This window comes from Molothrus aeneus, chromosome 21 (genome assembly GCF_037042795.1).
Source record: "Molothrus aeneus isolate 106 chromosome 21, BPBGC_Maene_1.0, whole genome shotgun sequence".
Taxonomy (NCBI): domain Eukaryota; kingdom Metazoa; phylum Chordata; class Aves; order Passeriformes; family Icteridae; genus Molothrus; species Molothrus aeneus.
In genome coordinates, this window is record NC_089666.1 from 5,710,067 (window position 1) to 5,729,411 (window position 19,345).

The 19,345-nt window shown below is 42.2% G+C and overlaps 1 protein-coding gene across 1 annotated transcript in view; it reads right to left on the reverse strand.

The window, feature by feature from the left end:
* PLCH2 (phospholipase C eta 2) overlaps positions 1-19,345 on the reverse strand; it is a 36,175-nt gene that overhangs the window by 9,572 nt on the left and 7,258 nt on the right. Inside the window, exons 4-20 of the mRNA XM_066564169.1 lie at positions 19,005-19,134; positions 17,837-18,007; positions 15,933-16,026; positions 12,548-12,751; positions 11,364-11,484; positions 9,954-10,125; positions 9,588-9,695; positions 8,237-8,395; positions 7,405-7,497; positions 6,838-6,938; positions 6,421-6,518; positions 5,917-6,099; positions 5,030-5,137; positions 4,730-4,854; positions 4,237-4,321; positions 3,638-3,784; positions 2,670-2,749 (exon numbers count right to left, since the gene is read on the reverse strand). Of these exons, the coding sequence (XP_066420266.1) occupies positions 2,670-2,749; positions 3,638-3,784; positions 4,237-4,321; positions 4,730-4,854; positions 5,030-5,137; positions 5,917-6,099; positions 6,421-6,518; positions 6,838-6,938; positions 7,405-7,497; positions 8,237-8,395; positions 9,588-9,695; positions 9,954-10,125; positions 11,364-11,484; positions 12,548-12,751; positions 15,933-16,026; positions 17,837-18,007; positions 19,005-19,134 (2,179 nt within the window). The remainder of the gene's footprint in view (positions 1-2,669; positions 2,750-3,637; positions 3,785-4,236; positions 4,322-4,729; positions 4,855-5,029; positions 5,138-5,916; positions 6,100-6,420; positions 6,519-6,837; positions 6,939-7,404; positions 7,498-8,236; positions 8,396-9,587; positions 9,696-9,953; positions 10,126-11,363; positions 11,485-12,547; positions 12,752-15,932; positions 16,027-17,836; positions 18,008-19,004; positions 19,135-19,345) is intronic.

Genomic DNA, 19,345 nt, shown 5'->3' on the forward strand with positions numbered 1-19,345 from the left:
GCAGTGCAGGGCCCAAGGTGTCATTCTGGCTTGTTTGCTGCAGCTTTGTTAAGCTGGACACTGTTGCTTGAATCAATGGAGTGATTCAAGAACACAAAGGCAGATTTGATTAACTTAGGGGGGAAAAAAAAGTTTTAAAAGAAGGAAAAAAAAAAAAAAAAAGAGAGCAGTTTTGAGGGAGATCCAGGACACTGTGCTTTCAGCTTCCAGCCCAGCTTTTACAGGACTGTTCACTCTGGAAAGCAGACTTGAAAAACAGCACAAGAGGCTTTCCCCCAATTTAGCAAATGATTCAGTGTCAATGTTCTTTTCTGTGTGAAAGAAGGGCTCTGAATCGCAGCCCTCCAGAGAAAAGGCAGGAGAGGGAGAGGCTCAGAGAAGGGGGAGAGTGGCAGGAATTTTATCCTGGATCTGCTTCACACGGGGAGGGCTCTGTGGCCATCAGTGACCCCACAGGGGTGACCCAGCCAAATGTCACAGATCATGTTCCATGAGTTGGAGAGCTCAAAGATGCTACCAAGGAAAAGGTTGATGCTAATGAAGCCACCAGCTCAAGGCATGCAGGTGTGTGGTGGTGTCTGCACCTCCCTGGGACAGGAGGGGTACCTTCAAGGCGTCTAAAAACGCTCTGCTTCTAAAAGGAGACTTTTTTGACATAGAGAAGCCCACTGAAATCACAAACAGACAGAGTAAAGGCAGAGTAACAGTGAGGGAGGAGCTCAGAGATAGGCACATCTAGAAAAACCACAAGAAATTCTGCACTACATCAGCAGACCACAGAAGAGACAGAAACAAAGAAAAGCCTTTCCAGGAAACAGAGCAATCTGAAAGAGATTTCACACACAAGTTAAGATTCTTTTTTTCACCTAAGACTGTTTTAGTAATACCAAGCTACTGAGCAGGTGGAATATCTCCATTTATAAAAAAGTCTCAAAATGTAAATGTTTGCATTAGAATCTCTGGATTAATAAAGAATGGGTAAAACCAAGTAATAAAGAATGGGTAAAAACCAAACCAGGCTGATAACTGGGGTGATTTTTCTGCCCATAATTAAGAGAGGAGAAAAGAAAAAATACTAATTTGGACAGCAGTCTGTTAACCAAAAATCAAAGCAAAAAGTTATTCAGACAGACCAAACCAGAAAGGGATGTGTAATATTTGTTCCACATTTTCAGAGGTTTTTATTAAAAATTATAAATTAAAAAAAAAAAGACAAAAAAACCCCCCACCAAAACAAAAACCACAACACATACAGATTTTCCTTTCAAATCCTTGTATTTTGTCTGTGCACAGAACCACTTCCTAACAGCAGCAAGCCCAGAGAGACTGAAGTGACAATGAGAAGCAATCAGGGAACACCAAGAAAAATCTATGTCCCAAAAAAAACTGCCAAAGTTTCAAAGGGCATTTGCCCTTCTGCAAACTGTCCCAGCCAGTCACTCATGAAGAAGTTAGGAAGAGCAAATTATTATGAAAGGCCAGGAAATTAAGGCTAAACAGAGAGAATTTGCCAAAGGAGGTTTGAATTGAAAATACTTCACTGCTGAAGAGGATGAACATCGGCCCTTCCATTAAACACTGCTGGCAAGGGCAGCGACTGGAGTTGAGTAACTGAGTGATTAATAAGTATAAAAAAGCTGTTTTCCTGTTCAGGATTGCTCGAATTTCCCTCTGGAGGAGGAGCTGGGCATTCCCAGCCCGCTGGATGCCTCCTCCTGCTGTCCTGATGCTGAAATTGCATCTCACTGCTGCGGGACCAACTGGGGTCCTGCGAGGAGCTCCGTACCCGATTTCACTGGCATTAACAGCCCTGAACGCTGCTGATGTTTTACTCGTGCTTGAGTAGGTTTCTGTAACACTTTGACTTTGAAATTGAAGAAGAAAAATGAGAAAACAAAGGAGGCAGAGAAGCTTTCTTTCCTCCTGCTGTCATGATGCTGATATTGCATCTCACTGCTGCAGGACAAACAGATCCTGCAAGGAGCTTTGCACCTGATTTCTTTGGCATTAACAGCACAGATCACTGCACTCAGAGCACAGGAGCTGCCTCCTTTTTATCTGGCCTAGGACAAGTCTGAAATTAGGGCTTTACTTTCGTGGAAATTGAGATGTGGCACACTAAGAGTTGTTTATTTCCTGCACGTGAAGAAATCACACCCCTAATAACACACAAGGAGTGTAAATATGTCCAGCTATTACCAGCATCACTTTTCCTCTGCATTTTAAGAGTTATTATGGCAAAAAATCCAAAGTAAATAAGCTTGAAGAATTTAATTAAATTTAAAATGCTAAAACATCAGACAGAGCCTTTAAAGCAGCAGCTTTGCAGGGAGCAAGTGCTCAGGGTTCAGGTGTGCCACCTTTGGTTCAGCAAGGTGCACTCACAATCACATTATTTATATAAATGTGTGTGCTGCAAGGAAATTACCTTCCCCTATGGCTTCCTCAAAAAGGCACTGCAAGAATCTCTTTTATCACTTTCCCTACAATTTGCCTTTATCTCCATGGACATTCAGAAAGATCTCAGGCTACCACGACAAGCACAGCGATCAATTTTACTCCAAGTGAACAAAAATGTCAGCCTGGACCTTGACCCACTGAGCTTCCCTGGTGTGATACAAGGTGCTGGCAGCTCCTGTGGGGGTGCTGCTCACCACAGAGACACTCACCTTACCACAGATGTCATTTATAGCCACATGCACAAAGATGGAAGCCTCTTCTATGCCCTCCAGGTACACGTGTCTGTAACCTGAAACAGAGGGAGCAGAGCTGGAACAAGGCTGGCACAGGAGGAGCAGCTGGAGATTTTCCTTTTAGGAGCAGCAGAAGAGATCAAGCAGGATTCTTCCAGCTCCTCCTCACAGTGAGGTTCCAGGCTTGAGCATCACCTTGCCACACTCAGGTGTAGCTGAGCCACACCACCTGCAAACTTCACCCCCATTTTTTGTCATGATTTCATAAAACAGCCCTGTCCTGTTTCATCCAGGCTCTGTTATTGCTGCTGTCAAACCATGATTTAAGCTTGACCACATTCTCTCCTCTGGACTGTTAGTCCATAATTGAGACTGCAAACCTTTCATCCAAGGTCAGTTTAGTGAGAATGGATGGGGTTTTTTAATCTTAAAGAGAAAGTTTTTTCTTTACTTTGAAAGGAAAGAAAAATACACACACAAGAAGTTTTAATGTGAAAGAAGATTGAAATGAAAACAGAAAGAGGAAACTGTCAGAAAATGGCATTTAATGGCCTGGATCCCATCATTAGAATAGGTAACTTTATGAGTAGTAGTTTAACACAGAACAGAGTCACAAAACCAATCAAAATTCTAGAGTTTTTTCAAAAACGTGTGTGAAGAAAGAGAGGACAAAGCAGTAAAGGAGTAAAGTATTTGAAACCCACAGTATTTACCCTGCTTAACAATCTTACCTATTTTTTCAAAATCTAGTCCCAAAAATCTAGAGTTAATTGATTTAGTTTTCATCACCATATCAGTCAGGAGCTGACTAAGGCAGAGAACTCAGGGCCCAGACTCCAGCTTTTCTTGTTCTAACTAGAAATTTCTGCAGCAGATACATTAATTTTGATTTTTCCCAGGAAAAAAATCCCAGCCCATTGATTTGGGATGACTCTTTCTCTTACCTGGCATCATGCTGCTGAAGGCAATTGTCCTCTGCCCGATGAAATCCCTCCCGATGGGGTCGTGGTCCCACACCAGGAACCGGATCAGGGCAATCTCTGGCATGTGCACTGTGAACACCAAGGTCTCCTCCCACATGGGGTTAAAACCTTCCAAAGGGGGAATCAGCCTTCAGGAATCTCATTCACAACAAACAACAAGTCTGCCTAAGCTGTGCTGTCATTCTGGTTTTCCTGACAGATTGGTTGTTCTTGAAAAATTCAGTATTCCCACAAGGAACAGAGTTGGGTCTTGCCTAAATTTGGCCCTGCTTTCAGCAGGGGATTGGCCAACCTGCCTTTTTGACCACAGCAAGCTCAAAACACCCTTCTCCCACACATAATGAGAAAAAAAATGCTTTGTTTCATACCGAGACCTTCAGCATATTTATACCAACTCAATCAAACAAGTCAAGATCCAAGTCTAATTAACATTAAAAATGCTGAAATCCAGTTTTCAGTGCTTTGTCATAATAGGCACCAAATCTTATCTACTCCTATTTTTATGAAAAAACCTGCCTGAAAGAGGATGTTTCAGCCATAAAAATCCCAGACAATCTTACCATTATCATCAACTACTCTGGTTTGTTCTTTGAAGCAATCAACAGGTAAGCCTATAACTTCTACTTCAACAAATGGATCTATGATCTGAAAAACAAAAACCGACAAATATTGAAAAGAAAGAGTGACAAAGAAGATGGAACCCAAGCAAATGGCTTTTACAATATGGGCACTGTACATGAATGTCTGGGTAATTATTGCTCCTGAGCCTTATGGAGTGGATTATTAAATTGGTAAGATCTCTCTCCCTTTTTTCTTTTTTTGCTTCTCCTGGAAGGACTGTGCTGGCAATTGGAGGAAAACCATCAAACCACAACTGTGATGCTTAAAACTAAAAAAACACCACCAGAAGGTGTAGGATGTTCATGACCTAATTTATTCATGGTCTGTGTGTGCTGACAAGTAACTGCAGGGTGTGAAATCCTCATGCTTAGCCCAGCCAGTATGAAAATAAACCTTCTGCACCACAAAATAACAACCACAGCTGTCCCATACCTCTCCTCTGTCTCCCAACATGGAATCACGTGGTTTGGGGAGTTGTTGACCACTGATAATTCTTAGTACCAGCTGTTTCTTCAATTGACCAGGCAGTGGGTCTTCAGAATTTGGGTTAAAGACGCCTGTAAGAATAGAGAATCCCATAATGTGAAGGTGCAACATGACTTTAATTACAGATACCTTGGGGCTCTTTTGCTTCTGGCATCAGAAATGAATTTTTAAACAAACTGTACCAAGGCCTCACACTCAATCCTGTCCTGCAATCAGTGTTCCCCTGGTTTTGCTGGTTTTCCTTACCTTGACACATGCAGTTGGGTTTGAGGACATAGCCACAGTTCCCATTGGCACTGAATTTGGCCCGGTTCAGTTGCAGCATTCTCCCCTCTGACTGGTAGTTTAGTGCAACTATTAAAAAAAATAAATAAATCAGATTCAAATTTGACTTCTTAGATGCAAAACAAAATCAGATATCTTATGGAAAATTATTCTCTTATATTAGAGCTTCAGGGAGAGAAGCTCTCCAGAAGAACTGAACTCTGAAGACCTCTTGCATTTGAGAAGTTCATTCATTTCCATTTACCAGACAACTCCTTGCATGTAAGACACATGTTCAAGGTAATCAATCCAGGGACAGTACCAAGGAGGACTCCATGGTCAGCAAAGCTGGGTAAGCAGAGGACTCAGAGTGCTCTAAGGGGTGATTCCAGTGCTCCTATTCAAACATCCCCTTGGATTAAGCTCTTTTCTGACCCAGAGATGGGGCAGCTGAGAGGTGCTCCAAAAATTTTTATTCTACTTTTAGTCTCATGTGAAGGGTGAGACAATACGGATGTTATAATTCACACCATCAGAATCAGAAGCCAACTATTTCCTAATTACAATATCCTATAAGCATTTCTTGGCCTATCAGCTTTTGTTACACTATGTTGTAAATGTTTTAAAGCAAATCACCTAAAATTACCCCTTGTAAGCCTTACTAAAATGCATCTTTCATAGTTCTATTTCTCTAAAGTATCCAGTCTTATTTGCAAAGCCACCCTTTGAAACTCCTTTCTAGTTCCATTTCTCTCTCAGCAATATCTGTCCTATCCCATGGACAGAATCCTCTACAAATCCATTTCCCACAGCATCCCTCCCAAAATAAAACCAAAAAAAATTAAATAAATAAAGAGGTTTCAGCTCACCAAGTTGGCAGCCGGCATTCCAGAAGGGCTGGGGGTTGTAGTTGCTGGAGTCCACCCTGTAGGAGGAGGGGTAGATGCGGGACAGCTGGTGCTGGTTGAAGCGCAGGTACTGCGCTGGCTTCTGCTGCAGGATCTGGTGGGCTTTGGTTTCACTGAAAGATGAAACCTGCCAGCTGGAAGAGACTGCAGAGGAGATTAGAGGTAATCTCCTTATTCATTTATTTATGATCTAGATAAAGCTTTCAAAAGTACATAGCATTAGTTCCTTTTTAGCTATCAAGCATCATTTCAGTGCATGCCACTCAGAGGGAACTCTGTTTTCCTTAAATTACAGCAGACACTCTGCTTATTGGGGCAGTTATGGTTGGGAAAGTGAAGCTGAATATGATGATGACCTGAACCTTCATTAAGAAGTCTTCTTCTAATGAAAAGATATGTAAGAACATAAACATTTCCATTTCTTTGTGCAGCAATTATTTTCACCAAACTTTTAGTTCAACTTACTTTCAGTTTCAACATCATGGATGCCAACTGACTTTGTGTATTTCACCAGGTCAGACAGGGCCCTGGACAGCTTCATTGTCTTCTTCTGTCGGCTTACCCTAGAAAGGTAACAAATTACCAGAACAAATTAACTTCCCACCAATTAAGGGGTAAATGTTATCTTTCCTATTTAAAAATAAATCACGGTAAAGAAATGTATGAGACAGTAAGAGCACAAAATGCACAAAAGGTCCACTGTGCTTGGCTAATGAATCTGAAGAGCAGCAAGAGATCATTCTGGTGATTTTGTGGCAGACATTGACATCTCCCCACTGCAGCCACCAACAAACTGGCATCTAGACCAGAAGCAAACCTATTTAGTGGGTGCATTTATGCTGGCATATTTTAGCAGCAAAGTTGTCCAATCATTTAACAAACCTGCTGTAATGTACAGAGCTCCTGGCTAAATTCCCTTGAGAATCCGAATCGTCTTCACCCTCTTCCAGACTTGATGCCTTTTTCAATTTGCTTCCTTTTTTCTGTGCCAGAAGAAATAAAACCATAATATCATAACTGTGTGATCAAAGTTTGAGCAGCTGGCTACAATTCTGCTTTGTTATGCCAATGAGTGTGTTGCTTAGAGAAAATGGAAAATGACAGCTTTTGTAACACTCAGCTCTGCAGCAAAATTTGCACATGGGGAAAACTCAGCCCAGGGTCTGAGCCTTGTTACAAAGGAAGCACAAATCCTCAGATAAAAGGTGTAAATTAATTTTTGTGGTTCTCAGCTAGATCTTGGATGCCCTCAGACCTTCATGTAGATTGAATCCGTGATGTTATGCACAATGATAAGCAGCTCCCCAGCCTGTCTGTTCAGTGAACAGCCTCACAGCGAGGTGCTGCAGATGTTGCAGTTATGAAATTCCTCTCCAGTGCATGCAAAAATAAAAATCCCTCCAAGAATCCAAGCTCTGGTGCCAAGCCCTCACCTTGGCAGGGGCTCACCTTGCGTTTGGAGAAGCTGCCCATGAGTGACCTGCTGGGCCTCTTGCTGGCACTGAAATCTTCCCCGGATTCTGCATCATCCTCAAGTTTACTCTGAAGCAACCAAAGAGAGAGGAAAGAACACAGGAGCTCAGACAGAGTGCTCAGACAGAGGTCTCTGGGTATCAACACAAACAGGAGGGGATTTTAGCACTGACTATTTGGGTAACATCTCTGCTAAAGGGTTTGTCAAGCCTTGGCCTTGCTTGGCTCTCACAAGAATTCTCTGATACATCATGTAAAGCATTGGGTTTAAAATACATCAAAACTCACCCACAGAATGTTTTGGGAAGCTGATTTTTAGTTCTCATCCCTAGTTTAGTTTTAATCCCTGGTTATTGCACCTGCTTATTGTTGGCAGATCTCCACTGCTTTTTCATTTGCGTGGAACAACCTTCCCAAAGTTTTTGTGGCTTATTACAAAGCCTAAAATGAAAATGCCTCAACTTCATGAAGTGTAGTCTGTGGGCTGAGTACATTTTTATAAATTAGAGTTAATATAAAATTAAAATATACTGAAAATGCATAGAACATAGAGAACTGAGGAACAAAAAGAGCCCAACATTCAAAAGGAGTTTTTATAATGGAAAATCAAATTCTTTGTTGAAAAGTCATTTCAGAGTACATTTCATGCTCCAATTGCTGTGTGAGCAAGATAAATAGTTTGTGTATCTGACAGTGATGTTCACCTGGCATCATCATTAACTGCATGAATTCAGCTATGAAGCTGAAGTCAATATAAGATATATTTAGTAAACTAATGAAACACAAGTACAATTAAACACAAATTCACCTTCTTACTATCAGACTTCAGCCCAGCCTTTCCTGAGGATGGGAGAGTGGAAACTGCAAAATTGTTTGGATCTTCACAGTCACGGATTTTGGATTCTTTTATCAGTGAGTCAAGTTTTTTCTTTGCTATATTCTCCACTCTTTTCCTGTTAGCAGATGCCTGCAAACAAAACCTTAAACCATTAAACAAGGCAGTGATGAAGGAAGCATCATGTGAGTCCCATGCCATGTCCAGGCTGACTCTGCAGCTGCAAGAGGTGCGAGATCTATTGGGTGGAAGGGATGGGAGATGCTTTGGAATCCTCTTTTCAGCAAATCAAAGGCAAAATGCAAGAGAACTCCTGTTCCCTGCTCTGTGTGCACCATGGCCCACGTGGGGAGGTGGGGAAATAAAACCAAAAATAAAAATCAAGAGTTTTCTTTTCCACTCAGGTCTTTTAAGGGGTGACAGATTGTGTTCTCTCAGTAGGCCCCAAGAATTCCCAGTTACATTTGTCATGAAACAAGCTCTGATTTTCTGAACTCTTCAAAATTTTGTTTTGGAAAGCAAACCAGGTGTAGCAAATCTCAGATTCAAAGCATCAGTAAATCTCAGCAAAGTGAACTGTTAATAACAAAGATGGTGCTGTAAAACACTGAAAAGTGATATGCTGACATGTAATAACATCCAAAAAGCAAAGAAATTCAATTTCTCCTTTGTTAGTCTTATTCACAGAGAAGTTTCTCTTTTAGATGAAAAGGATCAGATCCATAATACAAAATGAGGAAATAGCCTGAGGGAGAGAGGACTGAGAATGCAAACTGTCTCCAAGACAATCTGGTTTATGTCATTAAATGGTTTTGCTGTGTTTTGTATTGTTTCTGCAAGGTGCAGTGGAATTTGCCAAAAGATTAAAGTGACAAAAAAATAGAACTTTTAAAAAAGGAAGAAGAAACAAGGGATTTTCAGATTGAAGCCAGCAGAGATTTTTCTTACAGTAAAAATCAATGAAGCTCAGCATTCAGCAAAGCAAAGGGATGCTCTGTAAAAATGACCAGAAATTGATGTAAATACAATATTTTCTTTTCTTCTTTTTTTTTCTTTTTTTGCATTTTAGGGGAAGCACACTGTGATGCACTGAAGAATCATAAGATATTAATATTCTAAACTAGAAACATAACCCCTAGAAACAGGTTAGAACAGGCTGCTTCCTGTGCACTTTTGTGAATCTGCCCCCATGAAGGTTTAGAACCTGAACCACTTGTGATGAGCCCCAGAGATCAGACCACACCCAAAATCCAGAGAGCTCCCCCAAGGTTTCCTCTCACTGGGATGGGAAGCCTTGACAGACATTTACATTCACTTCACTTACATCTCCATTCATTAGTTTACAGTCATCATCAATCTCATCAGCACTGTCCTCATCAGAAACTTCTCCTTCCTCTGCATCCTCACTGATGTTGGCTGGAAGTTTCTTGCCCTAGAAGATAAATTTATTACAGAGGCAGGGGAGCATGCAGCTCTTGCTATGACATATTCTAAAAAAAACCCCAAATTATTCAAAGCATGCTATTTCCAGGGTTTTACTGACTGAGAAGATATTTTGTATGAACCTTAAGTAGCAGTTTCCTAAGGTCTGTTTTTTGTGAAGTGATTTAAGTTAGGGTACAGTGATAACCAGGCAGAAATCATCACCACAAACAAGAGGAGGGAAAGGACACATGAAGCAGGAGTTTACCTTAACCAGGATCTTGCCTTTAAGACTTGCTGGTGAGGGGAGCTTTGTGGAGTCATCGTTGTGCACAGAGGACAGATCCAGTTTGTCTCCCAGGATTTCTGTAAGGTACTGAGCCATTTTCTTCTGCTGCACGATGCTGCAGTGGTTCTCAATTGACAGGATCACAGGGTACCTGCAGGGACCAGAAAGCACCAGCTGCAAATTTGGCTTTTACACCATGAAGGCTTTTCCCACTAACAACAGAGCAGGGTCCTACAGATAAACCTGCAGACAAAGCCTCTTCTACAAAGACAGCAAGTGTTGTTTCTAGTTTTAGTTTCACTGTTCTTATTTATTGTTGATTATCCAGACCAAGGCCAAGAAACAACTATGCCTGGTTGAAGATAGGACTTGTGGAGCATCTACTCCATTGTGGTCAGTGCCAGTAAAACCACACTGAAGATGGATTTCTCTCTAGAGATGATGCATTTTTAAGATCAGCACAACAGCCTTTTATAAAGGAGTTTTGCAGGATCAAACTATCAGGGATTCATTCATTAAAAATCAATTATTTTTACCCTGACATCTGGCCTTCATTGGCTCCTCATCAGGATTTGAGCCACACCAGGACCAGACTTTCCCAGTTGATGATGTGGTCCCAGTTACCATTTTTGCAAAGGTTTAAAAGCTGAAGCATTTCAGAAGCACTGCCTTTGATTTGTTTATCATGACTTCAGGCAAACTGCAAGAAGTATCAGGCTCACAAGAAGTTTGCCTGGTCTGAAAATTTAGTGCAAGTTTATTTTCTATTTGTAAAGGCAGATGGGCTGCTTTGGGCGAGCTACTGGAAAATTTTTACAGTGATAAAGTGATTTCTATTTAAAAAAAAACAAAGGTTGCTACACACATTTTGACTGTGTGGAGGAGGAGAACAGTAACTGCCAAGGTATATGAAACTTCCCATGAATAATACTGATTTTCTGAACAATATACCTGTAGGGAAAATAACCTCTTTCTGATGAACGCCCTGCTTTGTCCACAACCAGGTTACTCTCTCTTTGGATCCTTTATTCCCTGACTTGTTTCCTATCCCTGGAGCACCCAGGTGTAGCCTTGGCAGCACCAGAGTGCTCATCCAGAGAGACAAAGTGGTTTAACTGCCAGCCCTTCACTAAAAACATTCACTGGCAAAACCTGTTGTTCCTCAGGTGTTGTACAAGCTCAATAAAGCCAGCTCCACACCCCTGCGCAGAATGACCCCTACTCAGCTTTGCCTTGGTGTTTCTTTCTGAAGGATCTGAAGGATTTCCCCCAGAAAACAACTCCAAATTCTGTCTGGAATTCTGGAACAGGTCAGGGATGTACAAGGATGCCAGGGAACACTCCCATTCACAGCCCTGAGACTCAGAGGCTGGCAGGCTGGATACATACTCATTCTTGATGAAGGCATATTTGTTGATAGTTTCAATCACATCTTTGAAGAGGATTTTGGAAGTCAGAGTGTATCCATGGTGGACAATTGGTTCCCCGTCCGGCCCGTCCCAGCAGTCAACTGCAGGACAGAAACAGTGACACCATCAGAGCAGGAACAGCTGGGCCAGCCTCTGTGGGGGACAATAAAACCCTGCAATTCCCTTCAGCAGCCCAGCCAGCCGTGTCCCCAAAGCAGGGCACAGGCTCATTCCCACCCTGCACTCCCTCCTCTCTGTGCTGAACATCCTTCCCGGGAAGGAACTTCCTGAACTTGGCCTCGTGCTGGGACCAGCTGACTGTTCCCACTGTCTGAGAGAGCCCCAAGCAAAGAAACTCTTATAAAAAGTGCTGAGGACTTTATGACAGGGAGAGAGGTGACAGAGCAGAGCACTGCCTTCATTGTGCTCCTGCTGAACCTGAAAAGGAAAGCAGAGGCTCTCAGCCAGGCTGCTCACACCACAGGCCAAGCCAAGACCTGCCCATCCCTTGCCCAGCCTGGATTTTGCCTGACTTTGTCTATAATATTTGTCTATTATCATATTTCCATGGAATATTTTACTCCCCTGAAGCACCCAATGGCACATCCACAATCCAACCTAAAGCAAACCGTATTTGCCTTCTGAAAAACTGTGCAAACACTTTGATGGTCAGAACATTAAAGATGAGGATGAAAGAGGCAATGTCTCAGAAAGGCAGCACAAGAAGGGATTGCACAAAAAGGTCCCCTGGTCACTGCAGACACTGTCACCATTTCACAGAATATTTCCCTGAGCAGAAATACCCACTTTCCTCTCAGGTGTGGCTGGAACTCTGCCATATTTGCCAGTCTGGCTGTCACACACTTGGCTGGGCAGGACAAGCGCCAGTGCATTCTGCCCAACATCAGCATCATCTCTACAACAGGAGTTTTACAATTTTTTTTTCCTCACTACCAACAACACCACTACTCAAATGTCCGTCTCAAGAAAATTTGCCCATTCTATCCCAACATTATTTTGTTGTTCTTTGTGAAAGGAAAACATCATTCTCCTAGGATTTTTCCTCTCCCCAGCTACCATGCCTTCTGCAGAAGCCACAAATCTTTCTTCAGAGAGGAAAAACAAGACCACAGAGCCCATTGGCAGCTCCTTTTTGCTCTTTACCTTCCACACAGCGACAGCCAGACTGCAGCACCCATGCATACATGTCCACCCTGGACTGGGACATCAGCTGATCTCCCATGAGGTAGGTGTTGTGTGAAGAGGTAATGAAATAGTGACTCAGAGGGTAGCTCATGTCCTGGTTCACTTGGTAATGCTCTGGGTTGAAGATGTCCCCCGATGGACTCCTCATGTAATTGGTGAAACCTGTCAACAAACAACACTTTAAATAATGTTTCATCAATGTTTCACAGTTTCATCCTTTTTGTTGCTGTAACATTCCTAAAACCAGCCAAAAATACATCCCTATATTCACCAGCACATTTAAGATAAAGAAACAGAACCACTACACCCAAATTGTCACCATGACCAAGTGCAATTATTGCTTTTCTCATTGCTTTGTACGTTTTCCTGCTCTGCCTTTCCTGAGAAAAATGTGTCTATTTAATCCAAACCTTATAACTTGTGCCAAAAGATTCTGCTAGGACATTGGCTCACATGGCACATAAAAGCCTCCAGAGATCTGCAGTCATATCCTGGAGTTGCTCCTCAGTGAAATCTTGTAAGATCTACAGTATTGGGCTGTGTGGAGATAGTTTTTGATGGCCCAACAGGAGATACTCTCAATACTCTTCTCTTCTCTTTCAGTATTTTCCCCCAAAAACCACCAGAATAATGACAGTACACATTGGCTTGTACAAGCTACGCTCTCTAATTTGGAAATCACACCACAAACCTGCCTGTGGAGTGGGGAGCTCTGCAGTACTGCACTAATGTCACTTCAGAGACTAAAGTTCACTCCAGAATTGACACTGAAATATCAATTATCTGTGGGGCTTTCAGTGGTGCTACCAGAAGAATTTCTTTTCCAGAGCAGTGGGATGCTTGGAAATCCTGCAGGCATCATCACCTGAGCCCTGTGTGTATTGCAATCACTACTCTTGTTCAGAAGCAAGGTTTTAGCAAGTTATGATTTAATCTTTGTGTGAAATTGCTGCTCTCAGGCCTCCAGCAGACATTTGTGCACATATCACAGCCACTTTCACAATTCAGACTGACACAAAACACTGTAACTTCCACTTCAGATCTCCCCCAAAGGTTTTTCTTTCACCACCAAGGAAAGACTCAGACTCCCATTCACACCCTGGCTTTGCTGACAGTGCTGATGCCTTTGGTCAGAGGGTTTCTGCTTCAAGACTTCCAATTCTCCTGACATTTCACTCATTCCATAAATGAATCAGTGCCTCTGTAAAAATCCTGCCAGATTTCCAAAGGTCTTAACACACTTCGACTGTGACAAGAGAAAATGTCGCCTTTATGATGGTCCTTCTAGGCTACACATTTGGTGTTGATGAAAGTTTTATTAAAGGAAAAGAGCTGATAAACAGAAACAGCAGCCAAAACATTTTGAACAACACACTGGGACACAGTGCCAGGGAATTCAACTCAGCCCAGCTGAATATTGAATCTCTTGGAGCCCACACCATGATCAATGAGCACATCAATGATAGAGGAGTGTGATGGTTGCAATGAGTTCACACTAACTGGATTTATCAGTCCTACAAGGAAGAAAGAGGAGTGGAGGAAGGTGCTGGTGGCAGTGAGTCCCACAGGACTGCAGTGGTCACCCTCAGGGGAGGTGCACTGGTACGGCGGCACTTTGATCAGCAGACAAAGGTAAAGGGTTTCTTTAGAGACTGTGAATGAGCCCATTGTCACAGCCCAAGGTGCTCCATGACAAAAGCCAGCGCAGCTGAGGACAGGCACATGAATAAATAGGACAGGACAAAGAACAGTGAATTGTTATTTCACTCCTATTGAGGTGCAGCCAGGTGTGGGCAGGATGGTCCTGTCAGGGCTGTACCAATCTGAGGAATGAACAGGCAGCTTCAGCTTCCGTGGCTGCTGCATTTCAGTCCCCAGGGCAGCACTGGAGCTGTTTTCTGGGAGACGGGAGACGTCTAAAGTCTCAACTCCACACAGACAAGAGAGGAATAACTCCTCTGCATGTGTGTGCACACATGTTCATACATGATGTACATGCAGACACAGGTTTGGGGTTTTTAAGCAGCTCTTCCTCCTCTGTCAGCACCAGCCCAGCAGTGAGCCCCTGTCAGCTCCTCAGTCACCTCTGTTTTGTTTGGATGTCACCAGAAATGTCCTGCATTAATTAGGCTCTAGATTAGGTCTGTTCTGTTCTGCTGCACTTGGAGCAAGTTACTGGAGGGGTTAAGGTCACAAAGCTTTTTCCAGTTGTCTCCAAAGGACCTCACCTTCTGCTTCTCTCTGATCAGGAGCAGACACCAGCAGAATGTCACCATGCTGGACTCTCCCTTATCCTGACCCATAAATTCTCTAATGTTTTATCATCCATTCTGAGGCAAAGCAATTGTATAGATTTTGTTGTTGTTGGTTTTGTTTTCCTCTATGGAAACTTACAATACTTTGAAAAGCCTACTCTTTACTTTTTTAGGTATGAGGAAAGCAAGATAATGAACTCGCTTATTCATTATTTATGTGACTGCAACTGTCTGTAAAGACCAGAAAATGAAAAGAATGTCATCTGCTCCCTCACTGGCATTAGCATAAGCTTTAAAATAAATTGAAAATTTAGTCTGGAAGTAGAACAGACCTTGACCCATCCTAAGCAACCACCTTACACACTGTACCAGAAACTACCCACTTCTTCCTGCAGGAAACCAAACAACTTCTGTTCTGCCACTTTTCAAGATGACAACACACCCACAGAAATGGACAAGGCTGATTTTCTAAACATCCAAGAACTTTGGCACAGAACCTAATTCCTCAGGAAAGTGCTCCCTTCTTGGGGTCAATAAATCTGGCTGAAGATTTGCTGTTTAGGGGAAAGGACTTAGAGCCAGCCCCCAAAATAACAGCTACCACCCTGGTGGTATAGCATGGGTATATTTAGAGAGAAGGCTTCAGCAGCAAAGGTCAGGAAGGCAGGACCAATTTCATCTATCATCCCACTCAGACATTTACTCTGGATCACATCACTCCTCTTATATTAAGACTTAATTTGATTTCCAAATTGATTTGATTTCCAAAAATACCTGCAGGAATGATGCAACTAAATTCAACTGTATTTTCCAAAAGCATAAATAGAGACACCTCCAGTTCCAGCTGACTTTCAATGACTGCTGCTTCATCCTGATATGTACCTTTCAAAAATCCTCCCAAGAGATCTGGGTTTTTTTAGGTTCCTCAGTAAATGGTAGATATTTTTTAAAAAAGCAAAAGGGCTGGAAACATACTTTATACAACATGACAAAATTCTACATCTCTATATTCTGCAAGCAGCAGCATTATTCTCCTGAGCCCTGAGCCAGTTCCCTTTTCCCCACAAAAGCTGCACCAGCCAGCTTACCATCAATTCCCAGGGCTCCCTCCTTCTTGTTCTCTGGGCATGGCTCAAACTTGCTGATGATTTCCAGGCAATGTTCTTTAGTCACATTTGTCATCTGGAAAAGCAGCAGAAATGTAGTGTTAACTATTAATCACAGCTTCTCTGAGCTCTCTCCATCTCCAGTCCAACAACTGGGCAGATTATCCATGGTGGGACTGAGGATTTCCAGTTCCCCAGAGGGATTCTCACTCCTGTCAATCAGTGTCAGGTCAGATCAGAAGGGGAGCTCTCTGTGAAAAGTTTCTGTGCTATTGGCAGCTGCCTGATGTGAGAGTTCTGCTTTGTAGGTCAGATCTGTTGTTAGGCACCACAGAGCGTCCAAACAGAACGAGCTTTGCCACAAACCAATGGGATCTCTTCTCTTGTAGGATTAGAGGATTAGTTTGCATTATCAAAGGGTTTTTTTCCTTTAAAATAAAACAAGAAAATGTCTCATCTTTATGCAGCAGACAGAAAAATCTGTTAGTAGCAGGGAAACAGAGAAACAGGACATAATGTTCTCAGGAAATCTGCTAACTTCAAGGTTGCTCTGCATTCTCAACTGAAAAAAAAAGAGTACAAAGGGAAATATTTGTCTGTAAATGTTGTCATTTATGAAACCAGGGTCATTAATGCTGAGCTCTAACTTTTTTTACATAATGCAGTGTTTTAGTAACCTAATTTTAACACAATTAATACCCCTGCTATTAACTGTTGATGTGTTCTCTATTATCCTGATATTATTTAACATTCCTGTCCTGAATGGTCCAGCAAATCCTTTCTATTAGATGCTGTACATGAAAACACAGCCCTTGTCATCAGAGTGCAATAAAGTGACCATCAATTTGGCAACACAGAATCTTTGCCTGGGGGAAAATGAAACCACCAGCACATCTGCTACAAGATCAATGCCTTTTCTGGGGGTAATTTAAACCTAATAAAAAAAAGTAAAAGAAGAAGACAAAAACATCTAACTCTGGATTTGAACATCAATGATACTAGGTTCAAAAGATGAAGCTCTGGAAGACCAGGTTTTCCTGGAATGGAGTAAAGATGTTTTCCCTGTCCATGTTGTATGAGAAAGGGTGGCAAGGGAGAGAATTCCTCCAGGCAGGATTTGGCCATGTCAGTAATTAGCTGAGTTGATTTCTGTCCTGTGGTGAGTGTTCATTTTCCCCTCACCATCTGGAAGATCAATTGACCAATGAAATGGAAACACACCCCACTTATCTAAGAAGATAACTGCCAGAGAGTTGGATTTTTTATTCATTCCTTTCATGGACAATGACTGAAAATCATGGACAGTTATGGCTTACAGGCATGAAGCTTCAGAGGAGACCATGACAGGAAAAGGACAAAGATAAGTTGAAGGACTTCTTCCTGCAGCACTGGACTTAAATCACTCTGAGAAAATTCCTTGGGCACTACAATGTGTTTCAAAAACTCTCCTATGCATTAATCATCCTCTCAACTGCTCTTTGAAAGATAATCTTCCAGTTTACACACTGAGATAGTGTGACAAAGGAATTCAGAGTTTCATCATGGGCTGTGCACTAGGTCACATGCAGAGCCAGGAACACCAGCTTTGCTCCAAGGTGCTGAATACTGGGAACAGACAGATGCTGATGGGATTGTTCATGGGGAACACATGAAAAAAGAAAGCAATTCTAGAGATTATATTTAGGGCCTCACCAAAAGAGCCTACAGGGCAAAAAGGTAGTGAGAGCAAGAAGATTCAAGAAATACTCTTAGATGAAAATCAAGAGACATCTGTCTCTTTTTCACATGCACGGCATCGAAGTCCCCACCCCTTTTTAAAGGGAATTCATTCCCAGTGGCAAGCAGGAAGGCCTGCAGCTGGAATTCTGCTCCTGGCTTGGGCCTACCTTCTGCTCAGTCTCCAAGAAGCGTTTCAGGTCATCTGTGTCCAGGTAGTCCTTGTGGTTGCTGTAGGTGAGCATCAGCAGGTACAGATCGCGCCGCGTCGACATCATCTTGTAGAAAGCACAGAACTCCTCAAAGTCCAGCGTGCCCTGGTTGTCATCTGTGTCAGCCTCCTGCAGCACACAGCAACCAGACAGTCACAACCCAACTGCCTGCACCAATTTTAGATAAACAAACCCCTGCATGAGAGTGAAGCACTGGAATTAAACGCAGGTTGAAGCTGCGTGATGTGGCTGCTAGAAGTGACTGATCTACCAGCCTTGTCACAGGAATCCTCTGCACAGCTTTGAACCTCTCCCATGGACACATCCATGCCAAAAACAACTTTCAATTGTTCCACAGGGAACCCTGCTGAAGAATTTCTTCTGTCTATGGCAATTAAGTGAAGGCAAGTTCCCCTCCAACAACATGTGTGTGTCTGGCAGAATTACCCACACACATCTTCAGAAGATCATTGGAGCCCAAGTATCCTGAAATTAATTTTATATCCAGGATTTGAGAGGATATCTGTTAAATCCATGGCCATAAATTAATAAAATCTGGAAGAATACTAATTTTGCAAGTAAAGAAAAAAATCATCAGGGATTTCACATAAAGGCTTGCTGGTCCCCGCAGGGACTTTGTGATAACAAAAGCTACACATCTCCATTGTTGCTCATTAAATTGGGCCAAGGTCAGCAGAACACAATGTCAAACAAACAGCTCTCAGCAGTGCAAAAATCTGACAGATACAGAAGTTTGCATGCTGGGTATTTTATTAGTACCAGCTATCAGAGGATACTGGATACTTGATTTGATAATATTTTTAGAGAGAACATAACTGGAGGAGGAAACATGACTGGGTTTCTGACCTAAAAAGTATAGCAAAAGAGCAATCTTGGAACTGTGTGTTTTCACATTATGTAACACCAGAAGGTACCTGGTGTGTTGCCTTTTTCTGTGCATAACAATTTATCTGTGACGTTTTTCTGGAGCTCTTTCCAATTTACCAAATGGACTGTGTAGTATCTCTCAGTAGAGTGGAAACAAACCACCTGCTGAAGTATTTGCTATCTCTCCTACTGGATTTCGTGTTAAATCCTTGCTTTTTCAGGAAAAAAAAAATCTTACCTTAAACATTTGCTTGACTTTCTGTCGGGGTAGGTTCACATTCAGTTTGTGCATGAGCTGGAGCACTTCACTAATACTCAGACTGCCATCCCCATTTTTATCTGCCTCATCAAATGTCTGCTTCAACCACATTGAACAGGAGTTAAGGAACAGCACGGAATATTGAAGGATATTACTGAACATCATGGATATATTATTTTTTTCACATTAGGAAACACTGCAAATGAGACTGGGAATGAAAGGTCAAGCTAATATCTAACTCTCCTCATGTTACTTCAGTAACAGCTTCTAGACTTGCTGTGCTCAACATGCCACATGTGCTCTGTGCCTATTTGACAATA